This window comes from Juglans regia, chromosome 1 (genome assembly GCF_001411555.2).
Source record: "Juglans regia cultivar Chandler chromosome 1, Walnut 2.0, whole genome shotgun sequence".
Lineage (NCBI taxonomy): Eukaryota > Viridiplantae > Streptophyta > Magnoliopsida > Fagales > Juglandaceae > Juglans > Juglans regia.
Genome location: NC_049901.1, coordinates 1,605,032 through 1,619,026, shown reverse-complemented (window position 1 = coordinate 1,619,026; position 13,995 = coordinate 1,605,032). Strand labels below are relative to the sequence as shown.

Below are 13,995 nucleotides of genomic sequence, written 5' to 3'. Positions count from 1 at the left end.
TGAGCATACACACGATCTTTGATATGATTCATAGAAGTAACAAAATAGCCACTCGCAAACAAAAAGAACTCTCCGCAAAATGTTTAAATGCATTCTTGATGTGCCTTTGTGCGTGCACTTCTTTGGCTAGTTTGGGCATTGAAGTTTAGGTGTATAATATATAATCTTTTATAATCAAGAACCGGCAATTTAGGATAGGTGATGTGTGGGTATCAAAGCATTTTTCTGTATTAAATTATTGACCTTGAGTGCGTATTCCCTTGTTTCGTTCACAAAGAAACAGTTCAAATCACTAAAATATTTTTTTTAATAGCAAGATTATCTATAAAATTGGCCTTCAATGACTAATAGTTTCATCACATTATGTTTCAACGACTTGAAAGTATTGAATTCTTTAAAATTTGAAGAATTACCTGTAGAGCGAGTCACTGATGCTTGCTTTCTTAGTCTTTGAGTTCTCCAAGTTTCAAGTACTTATTTCACATTTTTTCATCCATGAATGTCCACACCCACCTCGTATTCCTCTCCGCAAGCACATTTAACAACATGGGAAATTCCCTGCAAATAGCAGAGGCTTCCATAATGCAAGGGGATGACTTTACATGGAAAATACAAATTGTGTCGAAACTTGCTTAATATCGGGAAGGTAAAAAGCAAAAGCTTATCACTGTATTTACCTTCAGTTTTCCAATTTGGTCTAGCAGAGACTGCAAATACTCAGTTTCTCCTGCTTTATCTGATAGAAGGGCTCTGTGTTCCTCTTCCAGGGTCTTAATATCCATTGCTCTAAGTTCTGGCTGTATTCATCCACACATCAAGAGAATGCAATAGTTGCATAACATAGTATAAGAATATTTGAATATATTGGATTCAGTCTCTCTCACTGCCCAATCGGCTTGACTTGCAGAATCTCAATTTTTCATCAATTTTCTTTAAAACCCCCTGTTGAGCATGCCAAATTACTCCAAATACAAGATAACTATATAAATGGTTGTAAAATAAAACGATGCAAGTGGTGGCATCTTAATCGAGCCATTATTTAGGCATCAAATGGTCCATTCTTAAACACTTCTGCATTACCATGTAACTAAAAGTGCATACATGCAGTCATATTTGTGCTGAGTAAACGACTGACCTTAAATTCATTTGCTCTGCACCTCACTTGCTCAAGAAGCTGCATCATCTGAAATACAGAGGGATGCTTGTGCAAAGATTCGATATACCAAGATAAACGAGCAGCTTTTAATTAGAAATGCTACTGAGGACTATTATTCCCTCAGAGTTATACAATCAGCATATGCACTATCTTTACATATTAGTTACTAGACTTGAGATATACAATCAGCATATGCACTATCCAAATTGATAAATCAATATACATCTCATTTGGTTGACTAATAGGCATATAAAGATGTAACCTTGCTGTTCTCCATGACAAGGTTGGATTTCATTTGTGAAATTGCATTGAGGTTGGCTTTAGCAGAGTCTAGTTTCACCGCCAGGTTCATCTTTGCTTCATTCCCCTGTCACTCCAAAGATGAGTTATGACCTTCCACCTCCAAAAGTATTAAGAGAAATGGAAGAGTTGTACCAGATTGTCCATAATGAGATCGCTATTAATGCTAGACTTCCCTGCAAGAGAAACCCAATACAAGAGGAAGACGTGAACGCAATATTTAAGTAAAAACAGTATCCTTCAGAAAATCAAACCTTGGCTCAAAAAACATTTTCTTCCCCCATAAGAATGGGTTGGGGGTGAGGTCGAGGTTTCAAGATCCACTAGATGTGTCTGAAACTTACCAATAGAAAAGAAAAACAATGTTGTAAAAAGGATATGGTGCTTCTTTTTAATTCTTCCTTGTTTTAGGAAAATCGACACTGTTGCATTTTCTTGGATATACATGCAACATGTGAAAAGTTAACAGCTAACATTTTCCAGAGTTTCAGATGGAAGAGAGAAATTTCAACTAACAGATACAGTCCCTTATGGCCCTTAGACATTAAGGAAAACTTCGAAGGCAACAAACACAACAAAAATTTGGCTGCATGTCCCCACAAACTGGAAGGGGTTAGCTGAGATGTAAACCGCTATCTCAACTGCATAAAGAATTCCAAGAGCCATACCTTCAGTTTCACCTGTTTGCTCATCGACTCTTGTCTTGACCTGTATAAAATCTAATTAGCAGTATAAAATATAATTAGCAGTCTACACCATAATTTTCTATCAATAGGACTTGAGAACTTCTAAATACTTTGTGAAATCATAAGCAAAAATACAACTGAAGAAAGTAGGAAAAAAACTAAAAAGTGGCATCTTTGACAAACAGCACTTCAACTAGTTTAGTTCATGCATACGTTGTTGTGACTGCATGATTTAAGTGTCTAAACAAAATATAGTATAGCAACACACATACAGACACGGTAGAAAATCAACATTCACGTTATAAAGTGTATTCAGGAGAGGACTTTGTAAATGGAACAATTTTAGTCTATGATACTGGGGAAATCAAGAATAGACTTCAGCAAATGCAGACTCCCGAGATTATATCAGCTTGTGGATGGAACAACACATGTACCCACACAAGCATCAGGCAGCTGATTTGTCGCCTAGAAGATGCCTGTTGAGTAGTACTATCTAGCTGAAGCTATCACAGCTATGCTGAATAAGAAACAGAAGAGGGAGCTGGGCCCCGGGGGGGCGGGGGTAGTAAAAACAGTTTGATCTAGACAAACGTACCAAACCATGTTCTCCCAACTCTCTGCTAATGTTGTGAGAATTGACCCAATCCTACAAAAAATTTAAGGAGATCATCAACTACAGCTTGGAATTTGAACAGAGGGCAATAGATTTACAAGAAAGAGCTTCCGGAACCGGACCTGTTGTTCCTGTAATTTGCAATTGATGTCCTCTGCAACCTTGGTGTAGTAGATGCTGTTATTGTGAACAAATTGCATTGATAATGGTTGAGCAATATCTCATGCACTACATTTGTTGCAGGTTTTTCTTTGAAATACCTTTTCTCTTTAAGTTTGGCGGACAAGCTGGCTTTTTCTTGTTGAATAAAGTCCAACGTCTGTTTGTTATAGAATCGTGGTTAAAACCAAGAGAGTGGCACAAAAAACCGTTTATCCATAACTAATCAGGCGAGTGACGTACGTGCTTATTTCTTAATAAAAACAAAAAGTAGCCGCATGTGATATCCCTTACATGCGATCCACGATCCATTTCAACCTTTCAAGGCCAGGTCTATGGTTATAGTAGAGTAGTTAAGGATCGTGATTCTCAATTTGACTTGTTTCTGTTTCACACCCCATTTTGACTCTAGGCAATCCACTGAAAAGTAATAAAGTAACGCCATGAAACATGCTTAGTTTATTAAGCATGGACCCCGTGCAGCTATGAAAATTGTTTTGCGCACAGGCTTGAACATGAGTGTTTCCACTGTTCATACGAGGGTGTCTACATAGACCCTGTGCAGCTAGCATAATTCTCTGTTTATATAGAAGGACAATGTTAGTGTGACTATCACCCATCAAATGTGTCCACTACTATAAATGAGTTTTTTTGTTTTTCTTTAATATTTTTTTTAAACATCCTTAACCATTAGGAAAAAAAATTAAAAAATATATAAATTCACTAATAGTCATTTTTTTTTAAAATAAAAAATAAAAATATATGAGTGAGCAAACTATCATCTTCCTATATAGAATGCGTTCATTGAAGGATTGTCTCTCTCGTCAAAAATAAAATAATGAAATAATAATAATAAAAGAAGACGACCCCTGTGATTTAAAAACAAAAATCATCCAGAGAAAGGCTTCAACCTTCTTCGTTCTGTCTGTACAATTAACAGCTAAACAATAACTTCAGTCACTAAAATCTTCCACGTCACTTTCTTTCACCATTCATATCAAAACAAACAGATCCCAAAATATTTACAAGCTCGTACTATAAGGAATAAGCCGAAGCAAATCCTGGAATAATGACCTTATGAAGTAGAATGTTACAATTGCGTAATAATATCCGGTTAAAAGCAACTCTTATTACGAACTTACGAAGTAGCATTTTGCAATTGTGTAATTACAATGACCTTAAAATATTACAATTGGGACGCACAAAAGGGACGGCATCCCAAGAATGCAAAGCAGTGCATGTTTCAGGAATGGAGAAAAATACTTGATGCAAAATAATTGGTCCCTTTCTCTCTATGAGTATTTTTAAAGAAATTTTCCTCTTTCAAATATTAATTACTTCTTTGCAAATGTTTCTACGTTGTCGTGTAACACATGAGCTCACTAACTAAGGGTTTCGACGAAGGGCTTCAAGTGCGCACACACGGATAAAAACAGACAGACCGACGAGGGAGAGGTTAGTACCTGTGTAAGTGTTGATGAATCAGACTCCAAAGAGGCAATCCTTCTCCGTTTTTCTAATATCTGTAAGCATATCTGACCCTTCGCTTTCCTCATTTGCTCGGCATCTTCTTTTAGTTTCTTTGTTTCAGATTTTGCTGCAACATAATGATAACCAGCGCACGAACGTCACCGAACGAGGATTGTAATTATTAGATGGTGAATAAAGAGGAGCATTTCATATGCTTTCGATTCCAGAAAATAAATTTACTTATCTGATGATCTGAAAAAGGATATTTGATAAAGATACAACAACGCCAATATTAACAATAATAATCATACAAAAAGCACTAGTAATTTTAAAAGACAAAAACATTAGTACTAATTGCAAACCGTCTGTCGATAACCAAGGTTTCAAAACCTAAACATTTGGGAAAATGGAAGAAAAATGAGAGAAAAAAAAAAAAAAAAGGAGTAACAGGCAGCACATAAATAAACGATAACCTATGAAATTTAACCTCTCTTTACTACTTAGGTCATGCAACCAAACGGAACACCAATGGAAATTTTATTTTAAAATTTCAAAAGATTTATAATAATAGTTGCTTCCAAATTTCCATTAATAGTTAATTCATTTAACGAAAGTATTACAAAATGAACAGCCTAATGCACTACAAGCTTTTTTTTCAGAAAAAAAAAAAAAAAAAAAAAAAACACCAAGAAAATATACACATGTAATGTAATTACATACACCTGAAATATAATTACATAAACACACAAATGCATTCCTGCATACGTGCATACATGTAGGAAAGTAACACGAAGAAGAAGAAGAATAAATTAAGCAGACTAACCCGAATTAAGATCGTTTTCCATGGTTTGAATGGTGGTTAACTGCATTTGCTCTTCGACTGAAATCTTCGCCGCTTGATCCTCCACATCTATTAGTATCCATTCAAGTTAAACTAGTATCCATTCAAGTTAATGTTACAAATCGCTGTAATTCTCTAATTTTCTTAAATATTTCTTGACTTTAAAAGAATAAATTAGAGAGAGAGAGAGAGAGGTACCGTTCATCTGAGACCGCAAGGTTTTCATGTACTGCAAGTACTCGTCCATCTTCGAGTTCCCGCGGATTCACAGAGAAAATGAAATTCGCTTACACCAAATTTGGCTTGTACAAAGAGGGAAACGCAAAGATTAATCTAATCAATCGAATCAACCTTACGGTTGCCCCCAAAGTAAGGCAGAGAGATAGAAAAATCTAGAGCGTGCGTGAGTTTTTCGACCTTTCTGGTCTTTGCGAAATGAATTAATAGAGCGTGAGCAGATTTTGGAGGGAAAAAGCCATGGTTTTTTTGCTTAACTTATGCGCAATCTTTTTAAAAAGGAAAATATTCCAGTAACAAATGTAATTCATAAAAATAATTTTATATATGTTGTAATTTGTCAGATTATGAAATTATTTTTTATTATAAAATAGATTTAATAGATTACATAAAATCACTTCAATTGATATGATTATTTTATATAATATCTTTGTTACACTTTTAAAAATGTGTGATTTATTATTAAAAAATAATTTTTTCATGTAAATTTTGTATTTATTTATTTTTTTAAAATGAGTGTACGAAACTTTCATTTTCTAAGTTTTCTTTTTTCCAACGGAATAACTTTTCTATTCATCATCTCTATATATCATATTTTTTTTATTTTTTTATTTTTATTTTTCTTAAATTAATTAATTGATTCTACTCATCATCTTTGTACCATATATTTAATAAGAAAAATAAATAAATAAATCACGTGTGATATGTGATATAAGAATAATGATCATAATTTTTCAAAAGAAAATGGTTGGATAAGTAAAATTATCTTACTATACAGTCTACAAACTTTTAAATATAATTATCCTTGGTAAAAATAGAAAGTTAATACGTAAACTTGCAAATAATTTGTTTTTTATAAAAGTTTATGTTGGATTGTTGTGCAACTAAAAAATCTACACAACTTTTTATTATTTACATAACTTTTACACACTATATTTTTTTTAATTTTTATTATTTTTTTCTTTAATCAAATATTTCATATATGAATAATGAATAGAAAAATTGAATTAGTTTAAAAAGAATAAATTCAAAACAAAATTTTAAAAAAATATTAAAATTTTTTAAAATTTTGTTTAAAAAAATAGTGTGTAGAGAATGGAATGTTGTGTAACATTCATCTTGTGCAACACATTAGATAATACAATTTATTGTATTTTAAAATGTGTTAATGAATAGTGTCACTCCGATAAATGGGGATTGTTCATGTCAATTGAGTGTATAATGTGACAAGTAAAATGATAGGTACATTAACACTATCATTTGTACGGAGAGAAGACATTATCTATCTAAAATTCAAAACCCTCTTCCTTCTCTCTAAACTCCCTCAAACTCAGATTTGACTAAAGGGGATGAGAGTTTCAGCTCCTTCCTCATCCCTTCTCTCGTGTATGATTTTTTTTTTTTTTTTTATGTAAAGTTTTAGTTTTGTTTTTGTGTTTTCCAATCCTAATAAAGGGGAAGTGACGTTCGGGTCCTTCCGACGTCTATTAGCCATCATACTCCATTGGGATGCTGCCTAGCCGCCGATCTTCAAGACTACTGAATACGGCGCTAAATGAAGTGGAGTGTAGCCCGTACGCGCGGGTTGAAGCCTCGGAGCTTGTCTGTGTGTGGCCCTCACGCGCCACTGATGAGTCTTTTGCAGACGTAACACTGGACTTTTTTTGGACCTTTAACTCCGGGACTTCAAGGATCGACCGTCAACCTCCCTTCTAGAGTGGTTTTGTGTGTTGTACCTTCGTTTGTTGCATCGTTTTCATAGTGTTTTCCATTATTTTTTTAGTACATAGCTTTTGTTCATCTTCTCCCTTTCTCTTTGACCCGAGTGAGGTGTTGAGTTATCTGGATTGGACGCAGTCTAGGGTAAAAGTTGGTCGAGAGGGGCAGGTGATGCTATGGTCGATGCTCGTGCATAGGAGCCACCTGCGCAACGGATGCTGGTGTCTGTGCGAGAGCTGGGTGCTCTTGCCGTATGGGCTCATGAAGTTGATGCTTGCAGTGGGCGTGCCGTCTGAGCTTATGCTGGTGCTCGTGGAGGGTAGCGGCGATAGAGAGTTTTTGTTTTTTTTTTGTTTTTATTTTTTTAATGTGTTTATTTTTGCAGTTTTTGTTTTTTGTAATTAATAAAAAAGAAATAGGTTATTGAACTTGGTGTCTATAGTAGCAGAATCTCATACTCCTCCTTCCTGTGAGACAAAGGGGGCAAGTGCTTCTCTTATTTGAAATAGGGGTCGTGTAGTTCTGTTTTTACAGAACGCTTTATCTGTCAGAAGAGAGTGTTTAGAAGTTAAGACAATGTATATCACAAATGAATTTGTGTGAGGGAGGTGTCCCAGAGTAGATGCATAGGTTGGTTTATAGTCTGAATTTTTTCCGTATTGATAAGTCACAGCTGTAACTTCGATTTATTGAATGATATGAAATTTGTTTCCATAAAAAATAACAAATTTTTTTTTTTTAAAACTATCATTTGTACGGATATATTTTTTAATATTTATGTTTTTTTATTTTATAGTATTGTGTTTTTTATTTTTTGTGTTTTTTTTAAATACACAAAAAAGACTTTAAAGAAATAAAAATAAAATTATTTAACACTATCAGCAAAGTGTCGGTAAAATTTATCGGATTCAGGCGATTACAGATGCCCGCCCCTATAGCTCCAATTGTCGTCTTGAAAAGCTTTATGTAACGCACTTGTCAAAGACGCCGTGTTGAAGGTCATCTTGTAACGCATTTGTTAAAAAAACACTTCAATGCAACATGTCCGAAATGGCGTGACGTCTTCAATGCAACGCATTTGTTAACAATACGGAGTGACGTCTTTATCATTGGAGCTGCTGTCACTGAGATTGAAGGGAAGGTGCGGGTGAGGGAGACCGAAATGGCGATCCCAATGAGATTGGGAAGGAGACAACGAGGACGGCAATTCCTACAGAGTCAAGTCGGTCTCGGTGGTCGATTCCTTCATCGCTTCAGATTAAGATTTTCTTCGCAAAGGTTCTTCCGTGCTATTATCATATGCCTGGCCTTCGTCGCTCTGTTGCCTCCCTTATTCTTCCACTTCCGGCTCAAGCGCTTCCATGAGGTCTGTCAGTTCCTCAATCAACTCAAACCCTCTACTCTTCCCATTAGAATTCCATTTCTTTGCAAATACAATTACGCCGTTTCTTTAAATGGGATATGGATATTGAGAATGAATGGATGATTAAATGAATTTGCTTTTGCTACGCTTGCAAAATAGATACGAGAAAGAAATTGCGGTTGGCTGAATGATCCTCCTCTTGTATGTGCTCACGGGGGTGACTCAACTAAGGCCTTCCCCAACACGGTGAGCATCCCCATGTTTATTTTTTTTCTTGATAAGAAGATGTAAGCCTCCCATGTTATGAAATTAAACTTTGAGACCTAAAAATACTAATGTTGAATTTCTTCACAGATGGCTGCGTATCATATGGCACTTCGTTCTCAAGCAGACTGCATTGAGATCGATGTTTCTCGTTCTTCTGATGGGGTTTTGTTCGCTCTGCATGATAGGTAAAGTTAACTAGTACCATCCAGGTGTCAAACAACATTCATCTTTGAATGTTATAATTGTATATTGTTATCTATTTAACTACTCGGGGATTTGATTCTCACTTGGCACAGGCAGGGATTTGCAGCGGATGTCTGGAAACAGTACTTCTAAAGTCGGGTACTTGAGCACAAAAGAGGTAAGACTAGGTGGCTTAGCTTTCTTTTCAACAATGTTAAGCAACTTCTCAAGTATTTGTGTTGTCAATCTATTAGTTAATGAATCTCAGGAACATCCATGAAAGTTGTAACTGTAAATTTATACACTTTTAACTGTAGTCTGTAGATGAAGACTCATTTGGGTGGTGGGGTTGGTTTGTCGGGGGGATACTAGTCTAACACTAATCAGCCACTACTTTTCATTACCTGACTGTACTGAATAAATATGTTGATTGATCCTGAGCAAAACAGCCAAAAGGGAACGGATTGATTTGTTCTCGGGTTGAGGCTGGCCAAGTTATGTCAGGGTTGATATCTTAAACTTTGCTAGGCGTATCATTAATGTGTCTTAGTGGATCAATGTTGGTGTGGCATGCATGCAAATGAAGAAGTTACATATGAATAAACCAAACAAGACTCTTATTCGGGACCTAAGAGATCAAGTACCAGCTGTTCTCCTAACATAGTAGAGGTCATAGTTTCATTAGTTTTACCCCTCAATTTCAATGTTGGGGTTCTCAGTTGTAAAAGTAGTGGTGGTGGCATGCATGCAAATGAAAAAGTTACATATGAGAAAAACCAAACATGACTCTTAGTCAGGACCTAACAGATAAAGTCCAGCCATTCTCCTAACATAGTAGAGGTCATAGTTTCATAAATTTTACTGTAGAAGCATGGTCTACGATATTTTTCCCCTCAATTTCAATGTTGGGGTTCTCAGTTGTAAAATTAGTAGTGATTCAGGTTAGTTAACAGAATTCTCGACACAGAGTGAGGAGGGTTGGACGAATTTTGCCTCCAGTAATTGCTCTCCTCTGTATCATCCATATCAACTAATTTATGCTGGTTTCTAGTGTTTTCTTTTTCACATGATCTTGTATAATTTGAAACATCTGAAAATTTTCAATTGTCATATCATGTTAATCTTTTGTGAAAGTGAATAGTTTTAGTTTTATTTGGGGTTTATTTGTTGAAGAAATAATGATACCTTTTTAGATCTAGAACTAATTCACCTGTGGTTTAGGTCAGATCATATTTAATTAAACGACCTTTGGTTTAAAAGGTTTCACTTTACCCCTCTGAGATCACATACTTAATGTTTTTATTTTTTTTGCCTTCAATCGTAAATATTATCATGTGTAAATCACGTACCTCAAAATAAAACTAAAAAAAACACAATAGCAACTTCATTGAACTCTGAATACTTTGACTGATTAAAAAAAAATGAACTCAGAGAATCAGAATACTTTGAACTCGTGAATCAAAAGCAGACATGACTATATTTCAGTTGGATAATGTGCAAACTTTCAAACTACAGGCTGGATTTCAAACTTGATCCAAACCACAGGTGGATAATTGCATATATTATATGCATCAAAAGATCTATGAGTAATTTTGACTGAGATTGTATTTTAGTTTGTTGCTGTAGATACGAGAACTTGGCAGTGCTCATCAATCTTCGCAGAAGTTTCATGATGAAAGCATTCCTACTCTTGAAGATGCTTTGATGGTATTTTCCTGGATTTCCTTAATCCTCTCTCCATAAAGTTACATTCATTATCCTCTCTTTTTACAGTATTTTTTATGAACATATTTCATCAACCTTACTGACCTTTTTTGTTTGCCCTGTGAGACTATTCTTGACATCTATCAGCACTCTATTTTCCTATTTCCTGTTAAAGCTTTGTTGTTGAGTTTTCTGACCATTGTTCTAATCATGTTCTTAGTTGATATCAAGTTCTGTTCGGCAAGTGATTCTAGATGCTAAGGTTGGGCCTCCATCTTATGAAAAAGGGCTTGCAAAGGATATTCTTTCTGTTGTAAGTTTGTTGTTTCCTTCCCCTTCCCTGTTTCTATCTTATATTTTCAACCTTTTACTCTATGTCTGTGTGTATATGATACGCATTTAAAATGACCTCTAACTTTATGGTTTTAGGAATATTGCACGTTTAGCAATTGTAAAGTTGACTCTTTGTTTTATTCCCAATGAAAAAAGGTTACCTTTTTGCTTTATTGTTTGCAAGCATTCAATTTTAAACTAAAATGGTTTTGCAAGTCCTGTAGCCTTATGATTTTCAGTGCCTTCATTTTACAGGTTGAGAGGACGCAGTGTAAGAATTGCCTTGTATGGGCTAAAAGTGACAATTTAGCAAGGGACGTAATTAAACTATCACCGGATATTGTGGTAGGAATCAGTTCACTGATTGTACATCTTCAGGATCTTTTTCTACATAATTATTTAATCTTACAATTAGATTTTTTATCCTGTTTGCTGAGTTCTTTCAGCATCTTTTTCTACATAATTATTAATCTTATGATAGATTCTTTGTCCTGTTTGCTGAATTCTTTAGTGATGATCATCTGGGGAAGATAAACACTTCATGTTCATCAATGTGAGGAGACTTTGGCAAAATTGTTAGGTTTAATTGTTAGCTTCTTTGAAAGCTGAAACCGTACAAGTCTGTGGTCTATTGTATCCTGTGCACTATATTGTATTGTGTAGGAATTATCCTGCATCCATCACATATGAGTCTTCCTTTGTTTGCATCTTATTTCTGTTTTTTTTCTTGGTGGGTTTCAGGTTCCGGGGGTGGGGAGGGAGTCAGGGTTATTGGAAAATATGCTTCCTTTTCTTAATGGATATGGTTTGTCATCACCATATGCAGGACTGGACTTAATTATGTTTGCTCGTTCAAAGCCTTTTTGGTCCACAAGTCTTTAACAGTCTACTAGTTGAATTTTAAAGTAATAGGATAAGTTGCTACAGATTGATGATCTTGTTACCAGCAGGACTAATTCACATAAAATTATCACAAAATTCTTCTTGTTGATGCATGACCTACTCGACCGGTATGGCACATAAAGCCAGATGTTTTGGTACAGAAATTGGTGATGTTGGTTTATGAGTTTGTTCTCTTTGCATGTTGAAAGGGTGAGATGTCATTTCAGGTGGGCTACATTGTGATGAAGGATCCTTCTACTGGGGCTCGAACAAACTTGTTGAGGATGAGAGGTGCTGGAGTGGTTGGTGTTTATCACCCTCTGGTTGATGAAAAGCTTGTGAAAATTCTTCATGGGTATGAAGTTCATTTGATGTATATGAATTTGCAGGCTACATAGCATCCGAGCAGTGCGATTTCACATTTACATCTGTCTCTTTACAGGACGAATAAAAAGGTCTACGCCTGGACTGTTGATGATACAGATTCGATGCAAAAGATGTTGATTGAGCGTGTGGATGCTGTTGTTACAAGCAATCCTACTCTACTTCAACGTCGAATGCAAGATATCAGAACCCAATGTCTCGAGGAAGGCTTTTTTTTGTCACGATGACATTCATTTGTTTCAAGTACAGAACATAATTCCTATGACGGAACCTTGCCTTCCACTTACGATATATATTGAGTGCTAAATACTTTCACTGACTTTTAGATTGAAAAATACTTTAATCACAGATATTTCATAAAAATAAACTCACAAATTAATAAGACATAATGATAATTACTTTTATTTTAAAGTATATCACATTAATCCATTTATGAATTTATTTTTATAAAAAAATTTTATGACTATAACACTTCTTTTTCAGATTTAGAATAGTGTCCTTGCTATGATGGTGCTGATGGGTTCACGTTAAAAGATCACTTGTCTTGTAAAATTTATTTGCATGCTTGAAAATTTATATTTTAATTTTTTTAAAAAATTGAAATGAATTATTTGGTTTATATGTCGACTTTAAACTTTTAAAAAATATTGTATTCCTCTAAAAAATTGTATTCCTGTTGAGGCTTTTCGTGCTTTTAAGTTAGAAAAGTTCTATTCTCATGTTTGAGTGTAGAGTACATCTAATAAAGCAATTATATGATATAATTTAATTTAAATATAAATTTTAAAATCATTTAAGTGTGTTTTACGCACCAATTTAATAATATCTTTAGGCTATAATGATTTGCTTAGTAGTAAGTCTCACATTGCTTAAGGATGACTATTGTATTGCCTTGACCTCCTATATAAAGATTGGCTTAGGAGGCCAAAGCAATCCAATGACTTGAATATAATTTTAAGTCTTTTATAAATTGTGTATATTTATATACAATATATTTATTTAATATATATAAATAAAAAATCTTTTTAATGTGGGGCGGGGCGGGGCCCCGCTGGGGTCATCCCGCCCCCCGCCCCCGCTATGCCCTCTCTATGCGAGGCGAGGCGGAAGCCGGGCGGGGCAGCGGGGGCGGGGCCCCGCTGCCCACCCCTATTCGCCCTCGCTGCCCACCCCTATTTTCAAGCTCAATGCCCATTAATTTTCCAAACATCATAGATCTACAAATTAACCTCCAAATCAATGTATCTAAAGCCTACAATTCACAAATCCATCACTACAATACATAGATCTTGCAAAAACACATACAGATCCAATGAAATATAAAAAAAAAATAACATTCGAGTCATTCGACCCACCCATGGCCACGACGTGTCCGTGGGTTTTTGAGCCATGACATGTCCATGGGTTTCTGAGCAGACCTATGACCATGTTGTGATCGTGAGTCATGGAGAATTAAAAAAAAAAAATTAAGAGTATATCAAGAAGAAAAGGAGGAGGAGAGGATGAAGAAGAAGAGAATAATAAAATGAGAATAAGAATTCGTTGAAGAGAAATACTTGACACCGGTCCGTCCGAGGTTCTTCGATTAACAGCCCGCAAATAATAAAGTGACACCTAGGCTTTCCATCATTGTTATTTTGTATATGCACTACATTAGATTCTCAACTATTAGATTCACAGCCCCTTTGTACCCCTCGA

General features: G+C 35.2%; 2 protein-coding genes across 4 annotated transcripts; one reads left to right on the top strand and one right to left on the bottom strand.

Annotated features, from left to right (window-relative positions):
- Window positions 1-343: 343 nt before the first annotated feature.
- On the bottom strand, window positions 344-5,633 carry LOC109001273. 2 transcript variants are annotated; one of them, XM_035688802.1, is made up of 12 exons: window positions 5,424-5,633; window positions 5,208-5,318; window positions 4,378-4,511; window positions 3,016-3,074; window positions 2,878-2,932; window positions 2,738-2,788; window positions 2,125-2,164; window positions 1,592-1,632; window positions 1,419-1,523; window positions 1,136-1,183; window positions 678-797; window positions 344-558 (listed from the first exon to the last, which is right to left on the bottom strand). In XM_035688802.1, the coding sequence occupies exons 2-12, from the start codon at window positions 5,251-5,253 to the stop codon at window positions 490-492; spliced, it is 768 nt and encodes a 255-aa protein (XP_035544695.1). In that variant the 5' UTR covers window positions 5,254-5,318; window positions 5,424-5,633; the 3' UTR covers window positions 344-489. The 2 variants fall into 2 exon arrangements, with proteins under 2 accessions (XP_035544695.1, XP_018834019.1); XM_018978474.2 differs by having other exon boundaries at window positions 5,208-5,294.
- Window positions 5,634-8,171: 2,538 nt separating this feature from the next.
- Window positions 8,172-12,613, top strand: LOC109001390 (glycerophosphodiester phosphodiesterase GDPD4). Of its 2 annotated transcripts, none has more exons than XM_018978642.2 (9): window positions 8,172-8,547; window positions 8,704-8,790; window positions 8,899-8,996; window positions 9,112-9,172; window positions 10,621-10,701; window positions 10,919-11,011; window positions 11,287-11,376; window positions 12,141-12,268; window positions 12,356-12,613. In XM_018978642.2, exons 1-9 carry the CDS (start codon window positions 8,344-8,346, stop codon window positions 12,522-12,524), a joined length of 1,011 nt encoding a protein of 336 aa, XP_018834187.1. In that variant the 5' UTR covers window positions 8,172-8,343; the 3' UTR covers window positions 12,525-12,613. The 2 variants fall into 2 exon arrangements, with proteins under 2 accessions (XP_018834187.1, XP_018834188.1); XM_018978643.2 differs by having other exon boundaries at window positions 9,108-9,172.
- Window positions 12,614-13,995: the final 1,382 nt, after the last annotated feature.

What these genes read in the sequence shown, in the direction of transcription:
- LOC109001273 (XM_018978474.2), bottom strand. Translation starts at nt 5,472, where the DNA reads ATGGACGAGTACTTGCAGTACATGAAAACCTTGCGGTCTCAGATGAAC. An exon ending in GGAAAACGATCTTAATTCGG is followed by an intron (nt 4,512 to 5,207) that starts GTTAGTCTGCTT and finishes ATTATGTTGCAG; the next exon opens with CAAAATCTGAAACAAAGAAA. An exon ending in ACCAAATTGGAAAACTGAAG is followed by an intron (nt 559 to 677) that starts GTAAATACAGTG and finishes TGCTATTTGCAG; the next exon opens with GGAATTTCCCATGTTGTTAA.
- LOC109001390 (XM_018978642.2), top strand. Translation starts at nt 8,344, where the DNA reads ATGGCGATCCCAATGAGATTGGGAAGGAGACAACGAGGACGGCAATTC. An exon ending in AACTATCACCGGATATTGTG is followed by an intron (nt 11,377 to 12,140) that starts GTAGGAATCAGT and finishes ATGTCATTTCAG; the next exon opens with GTGGGCTACATTGTGATGAA. An exon ending in CTTGTGAAAATTCTTCATGG is followed by an intron (nt 12,269 to 12,355) that starts GTATGAAGTTCA and finishes GTCTCTTTACAG; the next exon opens with GACGAATAAAAAGGTCTACG.